This window comes from Hemitrygon akajei, chromosome 13, assembly GCF_048418815.1.
Source record: "Hemitrygon akajei chromosome 13, sHemAka1.3, whole genome shotgun sequence".
Classification (NCBI taxonomy): Eukaryota; Metazoa; Chordata; class Chondrichthyes; order Myliobatiformes; family Dasyatidae; genus Hemitrygon; species Hemitrygon akajei.
Window position 1 is genome coordinate 42,843,750 of NC_133136.1, and position 19,177 is coordinate 42,862,926.

Consider the following 19,177-nt stretch of genomic DNA (forward strand, 5'->3'; position numbering starts at 1 on the left):
TCTTTGGTGAATGCAGTAATGTGTTTGAGGCGATCTTTGTAATAGCTTTCTCTGTGGCAAACAAATGCAAAACCCTTCTGTGGTTACTACAGCTATAGTTACTACAACTATAGTGTAGGCCTTGCCTCCTCTTCCCAAATGTAGAGGATGAACCCATAAATTTGTTTACCTGATAAAGCACTATTGTGTCAAGTTTTAGATCTTCACCATGGATACCATCTACTCACACACCATTACCAAAATGGTTTCTTCAATTCTATTAATCACAAACCTCTAATCAGAGAGTTAATAAGAATCTAATCTGCATATTTAATGTTTCCACCACTTAAAGGCTACATGGAAGAGCACATGAGTCCCATGGAACAGTGATGTCATGGACATTCTGAATCGATAACAGGTAGTCTATAACACAATGGAGGCTGTTCTCATATGAAGAAGGCACTTAGTCTTCACATGGAGTATGATGTTGTGACACATATCAAAATTGTCATGGCCAGATACATTTATATCAGGTAGATCTGTAGGTAAAAGAATGAATACATAACCTGGGCTGACTCCCTCATTATCTGCCATGGAACAAATCGGAGAACTATGTTTCCAGTGAAGAAGGTTAAAGTCAGCGCCTTTGCTATTCCATGGTTCTACCAAACGATGTTCAACATGGAAGACAGAGGATGCGATGTGCCTGTGATGCTGCTGCAATTAAGTTTTTTATTGCACCTGCGCATACATGTACTTGAGCATGGGACAATAAACTCGACTTAGACTTCATAAAAGGAAAATGAGCCATTACTGAAAGAATATTTCCATAATCTAATTCCATCAGACTCCAGGACTTCAGAAAGACTTTTTTTCTAAAGATAATTAATTTACTATGCATGTAAATAAAAGCCACTGCATAAATCATCATAATAAAATGGGCAATATCCAGTACATTACCCACTCCATTGGCATGGCAATCTATAAAATTAGATGGCACAGCCTGAAATTTATTATGATAAAGAAAGAAATAGATGTGATGACAAATTACTTACAGTGTAAAATTACTGGCAGATTAGCAGCTGATTACCGCTTGTGAACCAATTTCAGAGATTCACCTGTTGGTAAATTATTTCAGCTTCACTCTCACCTGAATAACTGCAAATATAGTGTCCAAAATTGAGTCCTAGATATGTTGTCAGTTGTGGCAGGACTTCTATGCTGTAGTGGGAGCCACACTGAAGATAAGGCATTGCTTCCTGATGAAATTAACATATCTTATGAATATTTTAAACAGCAGGGGTTTGGTATGCCACCACCCACTTTTTCAGGCTCCAGCACACTTGAAACCCAGGCACCATTGCAGATGTAAGATCAGTCTTCTAAAGAGTGAACTCATGGAAAGTATATGGGCTGGATAGTGCCCAGGCCAAGTCCTCAGGTCCAGTGCAGATCAGCAGAAGGAGGGATGGCATTTGTAGGAATTTTTAACCTCGCCCTGCTTCAATCTGAAGTTTCCACCTGCTTTAAGAAGCTTGTTATCATCCTGGTACCTAATAAGCACGAGGTGACGTGCCTTAATGGCTATCACCCAGTGGCTCTGACAACCACCATTATGAAGTGCTTTAAGAGGTTGGTCGTGACACACATTACCTTCAGCCTTCCTTATAACATGAGCCCAGTGCATTTCACCTATTGCTGAAACAGGTCTATGGAGGACACCATCTCAGTGGCTCTACACTCATCACAGGAACGTCTGGACAGTAAAGACACCTGTGCTTATTGACTACAGCTCTACGTTCAATACTATAATTCCAAACAAACTCATTACCATATCTGAAACCTTCAATTAGCACTTTCCTTTGCAACTGGATTCTCGACTTCCATGCAAAATGAAGGAAAGGCAGCAACACCTTCACCATGGTTAGTCACAACACCTGTGCCCCACCAGGCTGCATCCTCAGCACCGTATTCTACTCCTGTCCATTCATGACTGCATGGCCAGATACAAGTTTACAGTAGGGGACAGCACCTCAAATAAGAGTCAGTTGGAGAGCAAGAAGGAATAGAGAGCTTGGCAAGATGTTCTCATAACAACAATATTTCCCTCAAAGACAAAAGCGCTTGTCATTGACTTTAGGAAGTGAGGGAGTTGTACGTGCTCAGTGGCGCTAAGGTCAAGAAGGTTGAGAGCTTTAATTTTCTAGATGTGAACATTACCAATAGCCTGTTCTGACACTATGGTCGAGACAGCACACCAATGTAAACGCAAGAGATTGTGCAGATGCCAGTAGAGTCGCAACCTGAAATGTCGGCTCTTTATTCCTCACCATAGATGCTGCCTGATCTGCTGCTTTCCTCCAGCATTTTGTGTATGTATTACACCAAAATCTCTACTTTCTCACTTAGATTGCATTTCTTCCCCATTCAGATGTTTGGCTTGAACAACAACTGATCATTTTGACCACGTCAGAATGTTTTTTATGCATTGAGCTGTTGCCACATGATTGGCTGATTAAATATTTGTGTTAACATGGTGCACAGGTGAACCAAACAAAGTGCCCACTGAGTGTATGTGACAAAAATAAATCAATTCCAATTCCAAGACAACTCATTGTTATGTCATTGTCCTTCTTAGAGAGTAAGCAAAAGCTCCAATACCTTAACTACCACAAATGTGAGGCTTACTGGTTTATATCTCCCAGATTTTGCTTTGCAACCCCTGGCTGACTATTTCTTGATACCAAAACAAACTGTTCACAAATGTTAATCAACCTGCAGACCATGGACCTGAGCAGAAGACACTAACTTACTGTAAATATAAGTAGGCCTTGACCTGAGTGTATCCATTGCCTGTTATTATCACTGTCTTATGCTCACGTTGTTCCTGATGGATTCAGCAAAATCTTTTATAACCAAATAACCATATAACAATTACAGCACAGAAACAGGCCATCTTGGCCCTTCTAGTCCGTGCCGAACGCTTACTCTCACCTGGACCAACTGGCCTGCACTCAGCCCATAACCCTCCATTCCTTTCCTGTCCATATACCTATCCAATTTTACTCTAAATGACAATAGCGAACTTGCCTCTACCACTTCTACTGGAAGCTCGTTCCACACAGCTACCACTCTCTGAGTAAAGAAATTCCCCCTCTTGTTACCCTTAAACTTTTGCCCCCTAACTCTCAACTCATGTCCTCTTGTTTGAATCTCCCCTACTCTCAATGGAAAAAGCTTATCCACGTCAACTCTATCTATCACCCTCATAATTTTAAATACCTCTATCAAGTCCCCCTCAACCTTCTATGCTCCAAAGAATAAAGACCTAACTTGTTTAACCTTTCCCTGTAACTTAGGTGCTGAAACCCAGGCAACATACTAGTAAATCTTCTCTGTACTCTCTGTATTTTGTTGACATCTTTCCTATAATTCGGTGACCAGAACTGCACACAATACTCCAAATTCAGCCTTACCAATGCCTTGTACAATTTTAACATTACATCCCAACTACTATACTCAATGCTCTGATTTATAAAAGCCAGCATACCAAAAGCTTTCTTCACCACCCTATCCACATGATATTCCACCTTCAGGGAATTATGCACCATTATTTCTAGATCACTCTGTTTTACTGCATTCTTCAATGCCCTACCATTTACCATGTATGTCCTATTTTGATTATTCCTACCAAAATGTAGTACCTCACACTTATCAGTATTAAACTCCATCTGCCATCGTTCAACCCACTCTTCTAACTGGCCCAAATCTCTCTGCAAGCTTTGAAAACCTACTTCATTATCCACAATGCTACCTACCTTAGTATCATCTGCATACTTACTAATCCAATTTACCACCCCATCATCCAGATGATATGCTGCACACAAATAAGACAGAAACAAGAAGACAATCCTAGCTGAAGCCAGACTTCATGGTTAAACTATGTTTCCCTCCCATTGATTTGAACTGCACTATAGATGTTTAAGTAGATGTTAGTTTGATTTAATACCTGATTCCATCAAAAAAGCTCATTTTGGAGAGGGTGCATTGGGGGGGGGGGGGGGGGGGTGTGTGTGTGTGTGTGTGTGTGTGTGTGTGTGTGTGTGTGTGTGTGTGTGTGTGTGTGTGTGTGTGTGTGTGTGTGTGTGTGTGTGTGTGTGTGTGTGTACACAGCAGGAAGGGGCTGACTGTCAATACCACCTACACAGAAGTGATTTGCCAATGGAATACTCATGTCCCACACACCCTACCTGCCTTCACTGTGGTGATGAAAAGCTGTCAGTAGTGCCATCTTTCAAATATCTGGGGAGCGTTCTCTCTGAGGATAGCGGCATTGACAATGACATCCAGAGCCGCATTAAACAGGCATCAGCTGCCTTTGGGAGACTTCGGCCTAGAGTCTTTCAGAACAGGAGCCTTCGTCCCTGCACAAAGGCCGCCGTATACCAAGTGGTCTGTGTCACCACCCTCCTTTATAGCTGTGAAGCTTGGGTAACCTACAGCTGTCACATCAAGTCCTTGAAGCACTTCCACATAAGCTGCCTCCAGTGTATCCTGAGAGTTACCCGGCATGAGCGGGTGCCTCACACTGAAATACTAGTAAAGACCAACTGCAGAAGTATTGAGGCCATGATCACCCAGCTTCAGCTACAGCGGCTGGGGCACGTGATAAGGATGCCCCCATGTCAGCTACCCTGCAGAGTGTTATACAGCCAGCTACATCATGGTCGATGCTCAGCTGGAGGGCTGAAGAAGCGCTATAAAGATCAGATGAAGAATGCTTCAAGGAAGTGCAAGATCAGACCTGAGGACCTGGAGGATGTTGCTGCTGACCGTAACATTTGGTGACAGCTGTGTAGGGACGGGGTTTGTATTCTGGAGATGGAAAGAACAACCAGATGACAGCAGAAGAGAGCCAGGAGAAATGCAGCCAGGGTTGCCATCACTACCACATATACATGTCCCACCTGCAATAGTACTTGTGGGTCCAGGATAGGACTGTATAGTGATCAAAGATCTCACCGTTAAAGGAGTGGACGTTGTCATCAGATTTCAATGGACAACTGAAGAAGTAAGAAGTGTGTGTGTGTGTGTGAGAGAGAGAGGGGGAGAGAGAGAGGGAGAGAGAGAGGGAGAGAGGGAGAGAGAGAGGGAGAGAGGGAGAGAGAGAGAGAGAGACACGCACACACCAGGCAGATATTATTGCCTCTCTCCTGCATATAGATGATAACATCCCTTGAGCAGTGCAGAGGTACATGGCTGACAAATGTTTTCTTGCCAAGTTCAGCACAGGTACTGCACAGGTGGAATACCTGTAAGCTATTCAGACTATCAAGCCAAGCTGGCAATCAGACACTTCCAGAGATTTTATTCAAGTCTAAGAAACATGTGGTTATTAGGGATTGTTAGACATAGAAATCTTTTCAAACACCATGCAGTCACAAAAGGAAGTGCAGTCTGCAGTCTGCATGCGAAAAGATCGAGTCAGGATTCAGACACACACCACCTCACCAAAAAGATAAATTGCAAGCAAATTTTTGACGGATGAAGAGTAGTAGAGCACAACAGTTGAGCAGGCAACATGATTTGGTGAAAGATATTTCTGGGGCAATTGATTGGTTAAAGCACCAAGTTCTCCACTAAATGAACTTTTCTTTATCGTACCATTACAAAAATATTTCTAAGTTCTTTCATTTAATGCTAATGCAAGTGTTTACCGCTGAATGGCTTACATTCAGAATTCCTGTGGCAGCAGAGAAAAAGGCAGAGCTACAAAAGTTGAGGGTGGTGATGACTTTGGCTAAGATTGAAGTTGTTTATTGCCCCATGAGCCTGAGTTTGCTTTTGATGTTACATACGATAGTTACACATATCAGCGGAAATCCATCTGAGTTATTCATTTTGGTGATTCAAAAAGAGAACCAGACCTATCACACGCCATCAAATGTTTGGTCACCTACCTTCACATTTCTCTGAAGAAGTTCTATTAATTTTTAACAACAGCCTGCACTGAGCAAGATGTAACCAAGATGCTATTTGAGCATGCTCAGAACAAGAAACTGATTTGCTAGGCACGACTTATTATTTAGTAATGAAAGATGTTTCTAAGACACTTCACTCTTTAGTAAATTTGACATGTCAGGAGGCATTAGGTTCAGTGAGCAAAAGCAATTTTCAGAAATTCACTATTGAAAAACTGGTAATCAGCAAATCAATAGGAAATTCCCAAATAGCATGAAAATAAAGGCCAAATAAACTGTTTTGACAATGCTGATTTAACACTTGGCAGTAACAGGAAAGAACTACAATGGTCTTCTTTAAGTGGTGCTCCATCCAGCTAAAGGACCAATGGAGCTACAATTTATCATATCCAATACGCAACATCCCTTCAAACACTACTGGAAGTCAGTCTGGATTTTGTGCCATCCCATGATCTCCTGACTCTGAGGTAAAGGTATGCAATGTTGCATTCTGAGGAACTCACAGGATGTTAAAGACAGGCTACAAGTGTTTTCTTTCTCTGCCTCGAACTACTTCGAGCAGATCATATCTGGTTATTTTGTTCACCCCATTTCAATAATCCCATAGCACAGCCAGTTGGCTAAATAATGGATCTCCAAGTGAATTCAAAGCAATAAAAATATGGGTATCAGACCAGGCTGGGTCACAAGCAATAAGACTTAGGGGAAAACACTTTCAAGCCAGTGTGGTGAACTGCATATACCTGTCTGGACACGCCCCCTGATGACTGCTCCTGTGGCTCCTCCCACAGACCCCTGTATAAAGGTGATGGAGGTCTGAGCCTGGCCTCTCAGTCTCCAGGATGTAGTATGGTGGTCACTCACTGCTCGTTCCTTCTTCCAGTCAATAAAAGCCGATACCTCACTTTTACGTCTCAGAGTGAGATATTGATGGTGCATCAGCCAGTAAACAAGCAAGCAGCTCAAATGAAAAAGACTTTGGTTGTTGGGTAATTAGGTGGGATGACAAAAGTGGGGAGCAGCACATGGGCTAAGGATCATATGGCCCTTCTCAGCCTATACTTGGTCATTTCAATCCATCCTGAGCAAGAAAGATTTACCGATTGAGTATTCTGTATTCTTGACTATCAAAATTGTGGTACGTGAGAAATGTTGGTAAGGGGCAATTTACTTTTTCATGATGCAGTATCCTCACACATCTGTATAACACATCCATGCTGCATATACATGTATATACCTAGGTGATGCATATGGAATTAGTTGATTAAAACACAAATTTTGAACTTGCAGTTTTTGTAACATAATAATCTTTGTCTTAAATTCTACTGCTTCTACAAAACAACAAATTTCACAACATATGTCAGTGATAATGAACCTGATTCTGATTCTGGATTGCCTGGCAAAAACATTTCTTCTTTCCAATGCAAAATATGATTTAATGAAACTCGAGATAGCAAAGAAATTCTTAAATTTGAGGTTGACAGATCCAAAACTTAAATTCTCCAGAGAATATACAAACAGGACTAGGCAGCAGTGCATTTTGTTTGAAATAGTAATAATTTCAACCAGCTTTTAGATTTGATAATGTGAATAGAATTGCTAATGATACAACTTATATTTTTCCTAATATAAGATTGCTGATGGTGATAAGTCACATTATAGAACACATTGTTAAAGTTTCTATGAACACAGACCTCATTTAATGTGACTTACATAGCCTACATTTTTCTCAATTTTGTCAACATAAATCCTTATTTAAAGAAAGCAAGAATAAAACACCTTGGCAAGGTCACTGAGCTCATTAAACGTTAGTGGATTATTTACATTACTGCTTTTGCAGTTTTTAAACTTTATGGGAGCAATAGAGGAATACCAATTAAATCATTTTTACAGATTTAAAATGTATTATACTTCCAGCAGGCTGTTTGGAAGTCTTATCACAAAATCAAAACATTCACTAATTTATAATGTGCTGCCAAAAATCAAATGTGCTACAGATCTTTACTTAGTAAAATGCAAACACCTAATGCCCAAAATCAGGCTTTACTGCAGTTGGAATCAACAAATTCTTACCAGGTATGAGCCACTGTAAATCGACGCTTTTGATTATTGTTTTTCAGCATCATTCTTCGGAGAAGACGTGGCGAATTTCTGGGTGAAATGTTGGGAGATAGTCTGGGGGATATGGAGGGCGATTTTCGTGTAGATTTAGCTTTTTCATGCCCCAGCAAGTTTCCACTCATGATCTTTACAAAAGCATCATTTAACAAAGGATGTGAGCGAAATTCTTTTCTTGGATCAAGCGAGGCTGTAGTGTCCTGACTTGTTGATTGTGCTGCCATTATTTTACTAAAAATGTCATAAAAAGATCTTTCTAAACAGCCAGTAAGTCAAATGACAAAAGATGCACTGAGAATAATTCCTTGTGCTGATCAGAATACACTGATAGCAATGCACAGGCTCATTAAATTTCCACCATAAAACGTTTCCAACAACCTGCTTAAATGTCTTCACTTCAGTAGGAATTGCGAACCTGATAGAGTGAAAGGAGCACGAGCGAACTGTCACAGAATAAGCAGATCACTTCCACACGAACCTATAATGATGGCAAGCAGCAGAAAGAATGAAGCACAAGGGTGAATACACCCCTTCCACTGTTAGACTAATCTAGTAGTCAATCAAATACGCCAGGCTTACTCACAGTTCTGCATTTGCAGGGTGCACAAGAAACCCATCATACATTTAAATAAAATGCTGCAACATTACATAATTTTTAACTCCTTTGGGGTGATTTTCTCAGTTGCTTGACCCTTCTCTCTGTAATTTACATTTGCAGGAAGTGAGTGCCTTGACAACCAGAATAAATGTTTTCCTGTGGCTGTAAAACTGGGCTTTTGTCCAACAGAACTTGATTCAACAGGCAGCACCAGGGAAGCTCCTGTCATTTAACACCTTTTGTTCAGAATGTCATACCCGTGAAAATGATGAAGCTTTGTATACTTTTGGAAGAAATACAACTACATTATTGGTTTGCCTTATTCAATAATATTGTTGATAATGCCAAATTAATTTTTGACTTCCCTCTTCACAGAATTTTCCAGACTACTTATTTCTAAACACTGCATTCAATTATTTCAATGAAGAACAGTACTCAACTGTAGATTCAACAAACATAAAATTTAGAGATAAAAACAGCATGACTATTTCAAGAATCACAAGCAAGTTTGTATTGGTGCTGAATGGCAGGCAAAAATAAGGAAGGAGATAAGATGTGCAAAGTAAACGTAGACGCTCACGTACAATTACTACTAATGGTTAAACCTGACAAATTTTGTTTGCAGTCGTAAATTGTATTAAATAAAAACAGCAGTGAAACAAAACATATGAAACTATTTTAAATAGATTCTAAACAATTATTGTTTTATGCTCTTGAACAAATACTGTGAAGAATGCTTATCACGCATGATAGTGAAACAAGATGTCATCTTAAGATATAGTCTATCTAACAATTCAAAAAAGCATTAACCAAAAATAGCACATAAAACTTAAATAAAAATTAGGAAATTGGGAACTATATTTTCAAGTAATGTATAAAATATGTAATTAATAACTTTAAATTGAATATTCACTATATTTATGCAGTTGAATATCTAAAAATATGAAAACATTGCAATTTAATTTAGAAGAAATATAAACCTTCACATTTACATGACCTGTTTCTTGATGTTTCACTGTGTTTTAGAATATTTCTATTACATCTTAAGGTAGTTATATAATGCAATTATATTGCACAGCGATTCCTAAATTTAGAATGTCAGAATACAACAATTAGACACAAAACGCAACAGGATCTTAGCCCTGTCCTAACATACTCCATCTGCAAGAATGTCAGGTGGTTGGATACTGGCCACAAATTACCTGCACAAAACAATAAAAATTAAAAATCAGATTTCAGGGAAGAGATCATGTTCAGTAAATGTCACTATTCAGACTGCAAATTAAATAACCTCAGAGGTTTACATTAGGTATGAAAAGTTATTATTCCTAACCTTCCTTATGTCAACATTTAAACATATTTGCATACAATGTTCAGCAGTACAAATGTGGAAATATTCAAACCAATTTAGAAGATTGATAGATTGAGTATTTTATTACCTTTTAAGTCAAGAGTATGAAACTTGAACAGACTTATAATTTTGAAGTTTATTCCATCATTTCACACATTTTAAAATCTCACAAACCGATAGTGACTGATTTAACATCCACCAATGTTATCAAGATATTCTGCCAGGTATACTGAAGAAGAAATTGCCAAGGTCACAAACAAGAGAAAATCTGCAGATGCTGGAAATCGAAGCAACACACACAAAATGCTGGAGGAACTCAGCAGGCCAGGCAGCATCTATGGAAAAGAGTACAGTCGATGTTTTGGGCCCAGACTTCCAGCGGAGTTCCTCCAGCATTGTGTGTGTGCTGCCAAGAATATGCCAGCTATGGCCATTTGTGTCTGGTTCCAACTAGGACAGTGGGAGGGACTTACAATTAGAAAACTATAATGCCTCAGGACCTTATACATCCTCCAAGAAAGGCTAGCAGCATTTCTAACACGTTTGTGCCAATGTATCTAATTGATGCTCTCTGTGGTTAGTAATAATCCCTCTAAGTAAGGAAAAAGATCTCCCAAGAACGTTTCACAATATGTTATGTTGCTTCTAGTGGTTATAACCTGAATGGTTGGTTTGGATACCCACTTTGCATCTTTCAAATTAAACTGCAAGGTAAAGCTCATTGAACAGATTGGAACAGTAACACCTGCAACCACCTTCCTATGAGTACTTGTTATTACATTACTCTACAACCTGCAGGATTATGCACAATCATGTTAGGATGGTGTAAAATATCACTGTATTTGATTGAACAGTGCATCAGCTAAATGTGCCTTCACAATGTTACTACTGCTCCCCCAGAACCTGGGTCTTAGCACTCAGATCTGCAGCTGGATCTTCAACTTCCTCACAGACAGGACCCAGGCTGTAAAAATAGGGGACAAGCTCTCCTCTACAATCACTCTGAGAACCGGTGCCCCACAAGGCTGTGTACTCAGCCCCCTGCTGTACTCACTGTACACCCATGATTGTGAGCCAAGTTTCCATCGAACTCAATATACAAGTTTGCTGATGACACCACAATTGTAGGCCGTACCTTGGGTAATGATGAGTCTGAGTACAGAGAGGAAATTAAGAACCTGGTGGCATGGTGCAAAGACAATAACTTATCGCTCAACGTCAGCAAGACGAAGGAATTGGTTGTTGACTTCAGAAGGAGTAGTGGACCGCACAACCCCATCTACATCGGTGGTGCGCAGGTGGAACAGGTCAAAAGCTTTAAGTTCCTTGGGGTGAATATCACAAATGACCTGACTTGGTCTAACCAAGCAGAGTCCACTGCCAAGAAGGCCCAACAGCACCTTTATTTCCTGAGAAAGCTGAAGAAATTTGGCCTGTCCCCTAAAACCCTCACTAATTTTTATAGATACACCATAGAAAGCATTCTTCTAGGGTGCATCACAGCCTGGTATGGAAGTTGTCCTGTCCAAGACCGAAAGAAGCTGCAGAAGATCGTGAACATAGCCCAGCACATCACACAACCCAATCTTCCATCCTTGGACTCACTTTACACCACACGCTGTCAGAGCAGTGCTGCCAGGATAATCAAGGACACGACCCACCCAGCCAACACACTTTTTGTCCCTCTTCCCTCCGGGAGAAGGTTCAGGAGCATGAAGATTCGTATGGCCAGATTTGGGAACAGCTTCTTTCCAACTGTGATAAGACTGTTGAACGGATCCTGAACGGATCCTGACCCGGATCTGGGCCGTACCTTCCAAATATCCAGACCTAACTTGCACTACCTTACTTTCCCTTTTCTATTTTCTAATTATGATTTATAATTTAAATTTTTATTATATTTACTTCGATTTGTACTTCAGGGAGCGCTAAGCGCAGAATCAAATATCGCTGTGATGATTGTACGCTCTAGTATCAATTGTTTGGTGATAATAAAAGTAAAGTAAAAGGCATATGAAATTCCTCCAGTTCACATTGAACTACAGATCTTTCAAGATTAAATATTTTCCGGCAATTAAAGAATTATTCCAAGATAGCCATTTACATCTGGTTGCTACAATGTGGCTCCACGTCAGATTTCACTCTTCACATTCCGGAGATGTGTCAGCTCTGTGCTTTACTTTCTCAAAGTTTAAAGTACATTTATTATCAAAGTATGTATACCATATACAACTTTGAGATTTGTCTCTTTACAGGCAGCCACAAAACGAAGAAACACAATAGAATCTGTGAAAACCCCACGTTACAAAAACCAACAAACGTCTAAAGAACAAATCGTGCAAATAATAAAATAGGCAAACGACACACAGAACATGAGCTGCAAATGTGTCCACAGCCACGGAGCTAGCTCAGTTCTGCAGCCAGTCCACGGGCTCCACTGCCGCAGCAAAATCAGTTTGGCACCGAGGTGAGTAAAGCCTCAGGGAACAGTGAGCTGAACACCGGCTCGTCTTTCACCCTCAGCCTCCATCTTTTGAAATCTGGCTTGGCACCTAAATCGGCCTAATATCAGTTCATTTTTTGCTGTCAGGCCCGGTCCCCACCATTTCAATCCAGCCCGAAGTTTCAGTCCGGCTCCCAGTCCACCACAGCAAAGGCTGCTGTGGCCGTACTAACATTCTCGAGAGTCCAGTTCGACGAAACCTTCAGAATGCTGCAAAAATACCAGGTTGTACAGACGGTTCAAAAGCACAGCCTTCAAATGGAAATCACAGGCTACACGTTGCAGTGATCATGGCCCAGAAATAGAATATTTAATAGAATTGCCAGCAGTTTTGTTTGCTACCCACTAAACATCTCCATGTCTCACCAATGCCATCTTGGGTCTCTTCCACTGTGTCAGACTATTTTGATATGGAAGTGACAGGAATGAGGCTCAGGAAGGCCACCAGGGAGCTGGCTGAAGAGGCAGAAAAGGGCAGCTTTTGGCTATGGTTATGGCTGAGGAGGAAGGACAGAAATTGGGGGATTGACCAACTCCACTGGAACCTGCAGGGAGATGTCTCTGTCACTGCTCCACCACCAGGAGATGGACCAGGGCTAAGGGAGCAAAACCATCAATGAGCGGTGGTCCCCAGCTGATGACCCTGCAGCTGACCTAAGGTCATTGTGGAGGCATGGCAGGTAGCAAGCCCAACACTTCTCTTGTAAATCTCATTGTTCTGATTGTTGTTACACCTTACAGTGAATATGTCTACCTTCTCCACACCCAGAAAGAAAGGATATCATTGTGAAACAGTGAACCTTTTGAATACCAATTGACTTTGAATCTTCCTCGTTAGTTAACTAATAGCAATGACCATTATGGGTCTGATTCAGAGGTGAATTTCCAATACAGACTGCCATTTCAGTTGTAACATTCTGCTGTACAGCAGAGCTAAATCAAATCTTCAGTTTCTTTGTAGCATGTAAGAAGTCAGGCTAAACTAATATTAGATCTAATACCAAACTACTCACGGCCTTAAAAGAAGCAAGCCAATCCCTCTTCGTAAATAAACTTTATTCCAGGAATGAAAGGGTTACTGCATGAGGAATGTCTGGCATCTCTTGGGCTGTATTCCCTGGAGTTCAGGAGAACGAGGGGGGACCTCATGGAAACGTTCTGAATATTAAAAGGCCTGAACAAATTAGATATGACAAAGTTATCTCCCATGGTAGGGGAGTCTAGGACAAGAGGGCATGACTTCAGGATTGAAGAACGTCCATCTAGAACTGAGATGCAGAGAAATTACTTTAGTCAGAGGGTGGTAAATCTGTGGAATTTGTTGCAATGAGCGGCTGTGGAGGCCAAGTCATTGGGTGCATTTAAGGCAGGGGTAGATAGGTTCTTGATTATCCAGGGCATCAAAGCGTATGGAGAGAAGGCAGGGGAGTGGGGATGACTGGAAGAATTGGATCAGCCCATGATTGAATGGCGGAGCAGACTCGATGGGCCGAATGGCCTGCTTCACCTCCTGTACTTTATGCTGTTATGGTCTAAAGCTCTAAGTGTTAAATATAGCTGTATAACAACATTCTTCAATAGTCTTTGGTTACAAGAACTGTACCACATGATTGGAAGGTTGTTATTGTAGAAGAGGATATCGACTAAGGAGCTATAGGCCAATTAGAAAAACATCTGAGATATGGGAAAATTTCTGATAAGCAGTGTGATTCATACTTTAGGAAGGCACAAACTAATCAGGGTGAATTTGTGGAAAGGAAAGTCATAGCTCACTATTTGACCGGGTATTATGCAAAATAACAAGGAAAGGAATGAGCCTTGTGCTTTAAATGCAATTAATCTGGATTTCAACCTGTCTGACAAGATCCCAGGTTCCTCAGAACAATAAAAGGTCATGGAACCCAAAAAAGCTGACAAGTAGATCCAAAATCATCTCAGGGTTTAAGAGATAAAAAGTTGACAGATGATTTTGTAACTGGGATGCTTGCAAAATGCAATGTGAGGGGGGGGGGGGAGGGGAGGGGGCTCAGTACAATTCAGTTTAGTCAAAATACCACATTATGGAGATAATCAATTTGTCCCTTGAAGTCCATTCGGGCAGGCTTATTTCAGGCCTGTAACGTGCTGTAGATTTCCTTGTTCTGTATTCTATGTGATAACATACCACTTTTGGTCTTTATTGATGACCAGGCTCTTGAACCAAAGGGGATAACTTCACTCACCCTATCACTGAACTTTTCCCACAACCTATCAACTCATCTCATGTTCTCGATACTTACTGCTTATATATTCATTATTATTTTTTTCTTTTTGTATTTGCACAGTTGAATGACTTTTACATATTGCTTGTCTTTCCATCCTGTTGGGTTAGGTCTTTCATTCTATTGTGGTTCTTGTATTTACTGTGACTGCCTGCAAATAAATCAATTTCAGAATTGCATATAATAACATATGTATGTACATACTTAGATATGAAATTTACTTTGAATTTTGAAATGGTGTAATTTGTCTGCTAGGACAGTGATTGAATATTTAATTAGTCCAATAGCCATCGATACATATGACTACACTTAAGAAGCAGGTGACATAGGTTTAAAGTGAGAAAGGAGAGATTTTATAGAAACTTCAGGGGCAACTTTTTCAGCCAGAGTGTGGTCAGCCTATGGAATGAGCTGCAAGCGAAAGTGGTTGAAGCAGGTACATTAACAAACCTAAAAGATTCTTAGACAGGTACTTGAACAGGAAAGGTTTAGAGAGATGTGGGCCAAGTTCAGGCAAATGGGATTAGTTTAGATGAGAATCTTGGTTGACGTGGACCAGTTGAGCCAAAGGGCCTGTTCTTATGCTGTTTGACTCTAGGACTTAATTCAGAGCGCAATATAGACATAGACAGAGATACTCGAATATCTTGCCAGAAAGGCTAAAGAAAAAGTAATGGAAACTTACTTCACTAGCCAACACAATCTTTGGTACTGGTAATAAATCCCAAAGCAGAATGGTATTTAATCCCATTTAAATGGGACAGACCTCTCCATTCCCACACTGCTGCCTCCTTTACAAAGCTTTATATGTCTCTTTTTGCTGACTGCTTGTACAAGCTCCCAATCTACTGTTTTAAATCTCAAATAGAAACTTGCACCTATCCACTGTTACTTAAGGGCACAATAGCATGGTGTTTACATTCTTTCATGTTCATGTTCAAGTTTAAGGTCAATTGCCATTTAACCATACACGTATAAATCAAACCGCATTCCTCTGGGCCAAGGTGCAAAACACACTCAGCACACAGTACATATAGCTATGATAGCACATACAGTCAGAAAATAATACTAGCACACATCCCTGAGTGACATGGCCTGAAGATAGATGATGCAAGGGATGTTGTCCTGAAGCCACATCTCTGCAAGAACAAGCATGCCTGGGCCAAGGTAATTTATCCAAAATGTATTTGAATTATGTTAAGCAGCACAACATATTGTGCATGTTAAAGCAATACAATTATTAGAATGCCCTGGGTATTGCTGTTTTCGTGAGCTTCCGCCAAATGTCAGTAAGATTATGGTTTGTCATGTGCTTCAGCCACACTACAACAAAACCTCCATGGCCTCTGATTGATCGCAAGAGTGCCCATCAACCTACTGATCACAGCCTTGAATTTTCTAAGCAACTGAGGAACCACAACTTCCTTATGTCAATATATCTAGTTCTGCAACAACTGTTAAAAATATATATTTTGTTCTACCCAAAAATTCACCAAGAATGTCTCAAAAGTAAAATAATTTCTGAGCTTGCATTCCTCAAAATCTAGAATCTAGCTAATAATCTCAGAATCTAGCTAATAATCCAGTTGTAAAATTACCACTCACCTCATTCCTGAAAGTTTGTTGTCATGATGTTTAGTTCTGTGCAGGAAGCACCAACGAAAAGTTGTGGAAAAGTTCATGTTCCAAGCCTTCCATGGTAATGCTCCCCAACTCTTTCTGCACTACATTGATGACTGCATTGGTGTTGCTTCATGCACCCATGCTGAGTTTTTCAATTTAATCAACTCTGCCTCCAACTCCCATCCTACCCTTAAATTCACTTGGTCCATTCCTGACAACTCTCTTCCCTTTCTCAGCCTCCATCGCTGGAGGAAAACTGTATACCAAAATCTTTTATAAGCCCATTGATTCCCACAGCTTTCTTCATTGTATCGCTTCTTACCAGATCTTCTGTAAAATGTCATTCCCTTTTCTCAGTTTCTTCATCTCTGCCACATCTGTTCCAAGGATAAGGCTTTCCTTTCCAGGATATCAGAGATGTTTCTCCCTCTTCAAAGAATGGTGGTTCCTTTCCTCCACCATTGATGGTGCTCTCACTTGCATCCTTCCACTTCCCAGACATCTGCGCACACCCTATCGTCCCACCACCAGAATTCCTCTTGTCCTCACCTGTCACCCCACAAGCCTCTGCATCCAACACCATTCTCCAAAACTTCTGCCATCTTCAACAGGACCTTACCACCAAATACATCCTTACCTCCCCCCTCTAATTCACCTGAGAACCTGTTGGGATCCTCTAATGTATCTGGAACTCCTGATGAAGCCCCCTCTACGTTGGTGACACCCTGCGTACAGTTTGGGGGAACAGATTGCCGAGCTCCTCTGGTCTATCTGCAAAAGGCGTTAATTTCCTGGGAGTCAACCATTTTAATTCCTATGCCCATTCCTATTCCAACATGTTGGTTCATGGCCTTCTCTTCTGCCACAATGAGGCCACACTCAGATTGGAGATGCAACACCTCATATTCCATCTGGGCAGCCTCCAACTTGATGGCATGATTTCTCCAACTTTTGGTAATTTTTCTCCTCAGTCATCCCTCTTCTTCAATTCCCCCTCTGGCCTCTTGCTTCTTCTCCTCACCTGCCTATCAACTCCCCCTGACGCCCCTCTTCCTTCTCTTTAGCTCCAGTCCACCCTCCACTCCTATCGGATTCCTTCTTCTCCAGCCCTTTGCCTTTTCCGCCGATCACCTCCCAGCTCCCCCACCCACCTGACTTTACCTATCACCTTCTAGATTGGCCTCCTTCTCCTTGTCCCCACCTTCTTGTTCTGGCATCTTTCCAGCTCTGATGATGGGTCTGCACCCGAAATGTCGACTGTTTATTCATACTCCATAGATGCTGCCTGACCTGCTGAGTTCCTGCAGCATTTTGTGTGCGTGTGTGTGTGTGTGTTGCTCAATGATTCCGAAATAGCTTCTACACTCTCTGCCATCTGATTTCTGAATGATCCTTGAACTCCTGAACACTACCTTGTTATTGCTTTTTTTTTGCACTCTTAATTTATTTTGTAATTTCTAGTAATTTTGTCTTTTGTACTGCTCCCACAAAATAACAAATTTCATATCATAGAAGATAGTGACAACAAGCATGCTTTTGATTCTGAGTGCATCCAGGTAAAAATTCCCCTTGCCTGAAAACAATCATCGCAGGCTCTACTGAACTTTTTCCCATTATTTCACAAGAATCACACAGCCTGTCAAAGGTTCATTGCAATCTGGGGAATTGGATGGCTATTACAGCCAAGATTTTCTCTGCACCTACTGGGAAAGGTACAGGGTGAGACTTCCCTATAAATAGCTAATACACATTTCAAAGAGGAGAAATCAATTTATATTTGCATTTATACAGTATACTTCAAGTCCCTTTCAGGGTGTTTTGATGCGTAGTCAGTAGCATTGTTCATAAATTAGTTGACTAGTATCCAGAGGCCGAGAGCATCACACAGAAGTCAAAAGAACTCAGCAGGTCAGGCAGTTTCTATGTGGGGAAATAGGCAGTGGACACTTAAGATCAGGATATGAAAGGAAGTGGGACGATGGTCAGTATAAATGGGTGGGGGGGAGAGAGAGAGTCAAGCAAGAGCCGGTGGGTATCCAGAGCCCTAGGCTTCAATCTAGGTGAGTTCAGGTGCAGCCATTACAGCTGGAGAACATAACTTCAGGGAATTAAATGAAATTTGGATTTATTATCAGTAATGCTGGCAATGTGACTGAGAATGGACTAATCATAAACATAAGAGATTCTACAGGTGCTGGAAAACCAAAGCAATACTCCCAGAACATTGGAGGAACTCAGCAGGTAAAGGCAATGTCTACAAAAATGAATACACAGTTGCTACGCTTGTGTTTATAATTTGTTGCTCCATACGAAGTATATCTACCCTGAAAAAGTTAAAATTCATTTAGACAAGAGTTCAGTGAGACACTCTCTCACTGATACCCCTCCGCTACTCTCTGACTATTCAACCATGTACTCACCCAGACTTGCGAGACTCTTCAACCATGTAGTCACCCGGACTTGCTACACTCTTCAACCATGTAGTCACCCGGACTTGCGACACTCTTCAACCATGTACACACCCGGACTTGCTACACTCTTCAACCATGTACTCACCCGGACTTGCGACACTGTTCAACCATGTACTCACCCGGACCTGCTACACTCTTCAACCATGTACACACCCGGACTTGCGACACTGTTCAACCATGTACTCACCCGGACCTGCTACACTCTTCAACCATGTACTCACCCGGACCTGCTACACTCTTCAATCATGTACACACCCGGACCTGCTACACTCTTCAACCATGTACTCACCCG

At 41.1% G+C, this 19,177-nt stretch overlaps 1 protein-coding gene across 4 annotated transcripts in view; it reads right to left on the reverse strand.

Moving 5' to 3' along the window:
* The window catches only part of pde4d (phosphodiesterase 4D, cAMP-specific), a 1,157,264-nt gene that overhangs the window by 653,541 nt on the left and 484,546 nt on the right, over positions 1-19,177 (reverse strand). Inside the window, exon 1 of one of the 4 annotated variants that reach the window (XM_073064479.1) lies at positions 8,034-8,579. The exons of the other annotated variants lie outside the window; for them this stretch is intronic. Within the exon in view, the coding sequence (XP_072920580.1) occupies positions 8,034-8,302 (269 nt within the window). The 5' untranslated portion in view covers positions 8,303-8,579. Of the gene's footprint in view, positions 1-8,033; positions 8,580-19,177 lie in introns of those variants that run through there. 4 annotated transcript variants of the gene reach the window in all.